The following is a 4,299-nucleotide window of genomic DNA, read 5'->3' on the forward strand; positions in this document are numbered from 1 at the left end:
TGGAACATGTTGCTTACCTGGCTTTTTTTTTTCCTACAGATTTCTGAGACTCATCTCTGCTCTCTCATATTGCTTGATGGTTCTTTTATACTGCCTTGTACCAGCACTGCATACATAGAATGTAAGTTGCCCCTCTTCCACTGGTAGTCATCTGTGATCTCTTTGATTCAATAATATAATTACAGCTGCTATACACAATTTCGTTTGTTGCAAAAGACAAGATTTCATTTTTTTTACTGCTTAGTAGTATTCCAAAGTGTATATATACCACATTTTCGTTATCCAGTGGTGGGTTCATAGACATCTGGGCTTACTGCATATCTTGGCTATTGTGAATTGAGCTACAATAAATACAGGGTACAGAAAAATCTTTCTTTTTTTTGAAAGATTTATTTATTTATTTGAAAGTCAGAGTTACACAGAGAGATGAGAGGCAGAGAAAGAGAGAGTGGCCTCCTGTCCGCTGGTTCATTCCCCAAATGTCCATAACAGCCAGAGCTGCATGGATCCGAAGCCAGGAGCCAGGAGCTTCTTCCAGGTCTCCCACATGGGTGCAGGGGCCCAAGGACTTGGGCCATCTTCTACTGATTTCCCAGGCCACAGCAGAGAGCTGGATCAGAAATAGAGCAGCCAAGACTCGAACTGGTGCCTATATGGGATGGTGGTGCTTCAGGCCAGAGTGTTAACCTCATGTGCCACAGTGCTGGCCCCCAGAAAACTCTTTGATACACTGCTTTCATTTCATTTTGGACAGTTTCCAGGAGTGAGATGGCTGGCTGGGTCATAGGGTAGGTCTTTTGAGATTCTGGAGCAATCTCCACACTGTCTCCCATTATGACTGTACTAGTTTACATTCCCACCAACAGTGTATTAGGGTATTTTTTCCCCACATCTTCCCAGCATTTGTTGTGTTTTGGTTTTGGATGATAGCCATTCTAAGTGAAATGAAACCTGATTGTGGTTTTGATTTGCATTTCTCTGTTGCCTAGTGATCCTGAGCACTTTTTCACATGTCTTTTGGCCCTTTGAATTTCATCTTTTGAAAGATGCCTGTTGGGGTGGCTCTGTGGTGTGGCAGACAAAGCTGCCGCCTGCAGTGCCAGCATCCCATATGGATGCTGGTTCATGTCCCAGCTGCTCTCTTCCAATCTCGTTCTTCACTATGTCCTGGGAAAGTAATAGAAGTATGTCCAAGTCCTTGAGCCCCTGCACCCATGCTGGAGACCTGGAGGAAGCTCCTGGCTCCTGGCTTCAAATCAGTTTCAGATCAACAGCTCTGGCTGTTGTGGCCATTTGGGGAGTGAACCAGCAGATGGAAGACCTCTCTCTGTCTGTCTGTCTGTCTGTCTGTCTCTCTCTCTCTCCCTCTCTCCCTCTCTCCTTCTCTCTCTCTCTCTCTCTCTCTCTCTCTCTCTCTCTCTGCCTCTCTTTCTCTCTGCCTCTCTTTCTCTCTCTGTGTAACTCTTTCAAATAAATAAATAAATCTTTTCTAAAAAAAGATGCCTGCTCAAAAGTCTTCCATAGCCTTGGCAACTCATGACAAGAGCCTAGGGTGATTACTGATGCCATAAACAAGAGTGTCAATTGTTAAGTCAACAACAGGAGTCACTGTGCACTTAACTTACCATGTAGGATCTCTGTCCTTAATGTGTTGTACAATGTGAATTAATGCTATAACTAGTACTCAAATAGTATTTTATACTTTGTGTTCTGTGTGGGTGAAAACTGTTGAAATCTTTACTTAATATATACTAAATTGATCTTCTGTATATAAAGATAATTGAAAATGAATCTTGATGTGAACAGAATGGGAGAGGGAGAGGGAGATGAGACGGTTATAGGTGGGAGGGAAGTTATGGGGGGGGGGGCATTGTAGTCCAAAAGCTGTACTTTGGATATAAAATTTTTAAAAAATAAGTAATTAGAAAAAAAAAGATGCCTATTTAAGTCCTATGCCCATTTCTTAGCTGGATAATTTCTTCTGTTGTTGTTTAGTTTCTTGGGCTCATTATAGATTCCAGATATTAATCCTTCATCAGTTGCACAGTTTACAACTATATTCTCCTGTTCTGTCTGTTGCCTCTTCACTTTGTGGAGTGTTTCCTTTGCACTGCAGAAGCTATTAGCTTGAAGTACTCCCATTTACATAGTTTTGCTAGTGCTTCCAAGAAGGCTTTGCCTATACCAACCTCCTGCAAAGCTTCCCCAAAGTTTTTCTCTAGTGATTGATGGTTTCATCGATATGTATACATTTAGAGGTTATATAATCACCATTTCCAATTTCAAAACATTTTCATTACTCCTGTAGGAAGTTCCACATCCATTAAAGCATTTTCACCCCATTTCCTCTCCTTTAATTATTCCTGTCCAAGTTTATGCCCAAAATAATGGAAATAAGAACTCCTACAAAGACAAATCCACAAATATTCACAGCAGAGCTAATCACAATAGAAGGAGGTGGAAACAAAAAATACATGTGCCTGTGTTTTTTAAAATTCAGTATGATAACCATGTTTGTCCATGCTTTGAATCAATTTGATATTCTTAAAATTTATGAAATATTTAAATTAGTTCCTTACAACTATACAAGAGGATACATGAAACCACAGCTCCCCATAATTGACATTCCAAATGCATAAAAAACATTTATGTATTTGATACTCTTTCTTAAAATTTTAAATCTTATAAATACAAATGTAATGGAAATGCAAGAAGATCTTTTATCTCAATATAAGAGAGATTATTCGAGCTAACAGAATGGATAAATAGAGCAATGATTCTATTATAAAAATAAAAATGAAAACCTGAATAAACTAATGTATTTATAAATTTAAACATGTTTAGAAGATTATGCACATTAAAGGGAGATTCGATACAGACAGTGAGAAGCTGCATCCTCCACTGAGGAGCTGTGGTTCTACTTCCCCCTGCTCAGGGCACCCCTGAGAGCCTGGTGCACCTGCTTGTTGCGCAGGGTGTAGATGACAGGGTTCAGTACCGGGGTCACCACCGTGTTCACCAGAGCAGCCTGTCTGTTGAAGTCCACCCTGCTTGTCTGCTTTGGCTTCACATAGATGAAAAGACAGCTGCCGTACATGAGAGAGAGGACAATGAGGTGAGACGAGCAGGTGGAGAAAGCTTTCTGTCTCTCCTTGGCTGATGGGAGCCTCACGATGGTGACTATGATGTTGCTGTATGCAATGATGGTTACAAGAAGAGTTGTAAAAAGAATCAAAAAAGCAATATTGAAGAACAACATTTCAACAGACCTGGTATCAGAACAGGAGAGCTTAGCCAAAGGCCCAAAATCACAGAAGAAGTGGGGGATGACATTGGGGCCACAGAAGGACAACTGGGAAAGATGGACAACTGGGACCACCATGAAGAGGAATCCCAAAGTGACGCAGGCAGCGACTAGGAGGGAACACACCCTGGGGCTCATGATGCTGGAGTAATGCAGAGGTTTGCAAATGGCCAGGTACCGATCCAGAGACAGCACAGCCATAAGGAAGAAAACGGTTGACCCCAGGGAAAGAAAGACAAAAGCTTGTGTGATGCAAGCAGCAAAGGAAATAACTTGCCTCCCTGACAGGAAGATGGCCAGCAGTTTAGGAATCACCGTGGTTATGAAGCAGCATTCCACAAAGGAGAAAGTGCTGAGGAAGAAGTACATGGGTGTGTGAAGGCGATGGTCAGCACAGGTGATGCTGATGATGAGCGTGTTTCCCATGATGGAGGCCAGGTACGCCAGCAGGTGCACCAGGAACAAGATGTTCCCCAGGTGCTGGACAGCAGGGAAGCCCTCCAGGATGAACTCCTGGACCACAGTCCTGTTCCCTGCATCCCACATCACCAGGTCTTCCATTGCTTCATCAACTCTGTCTGAGCTGCTTGCAGTGTCATGACTGCAGAAAGAGAACTCATTTCATTTAACATAAAATATCATAGCAATTGGCTTTTTTAAGTGGTGCTACTTATTATTTATTTAACGACTATTTATTTATCTATCCCTTTGTAAGGAGAGAGAAAGAGAGGTTTCCAGTCTGCTGACTGATTCCCCAAATTTGCAACACATCTGGGGCTGACCCAGGCTGAAGCCAGGAGCTGGAAGCTTTATCCAGGTCACCCTAGTGGGTGGCTGGGACCCGACTACTCGAGCCAGCACCCACTGCCCCCAAGGGTCAGCATTAGCACATGGCTGAAACTGAGAGTTAAGCTGGGACTCAAACTGGAATCCAAGAATGCCAGTACTAAGTACCATGAGCACTAGGCAAAATGCTCATCCCACGTTATTTTAAA

The 4,299-nt window shown here is 42.5% G+C and overlaps 1 protein-coding gene across 1 annotated transcript; it reads right to left on the reverse strand.

The window, feature by feature from the left end:
* Positions 1–2,917: 2,917 nt before the first annotated feature.
* Positions 2,918–3,865, reverse strand: LOC133775839 (olfactory receptor 6C74-like). Its single transcript, XM_062214324.1, has one exon. It carries the CDS (start codon positions 3,863–3,865, stop codon positions 2,918–2,920), a length of 948 nt encoding a protein of 315 aa, XP_062070308.1.
* Positions 3,866–4,299: the final 434 nt, after the last annotated feature.

This window comes from Lepus europaeus, chromosome 17 (genome assembly GCF_033115175.1).
Source record: "Lepus europaeus isolate LE1 chromosome 17, mLepTim1.pri, whole genome shotgun sequence".
NCBI lineage: Eukaryota > Metazoa > Chordata > Mammalia > Lagomorpha > Leporidae > Lepus > Lepus europaeus.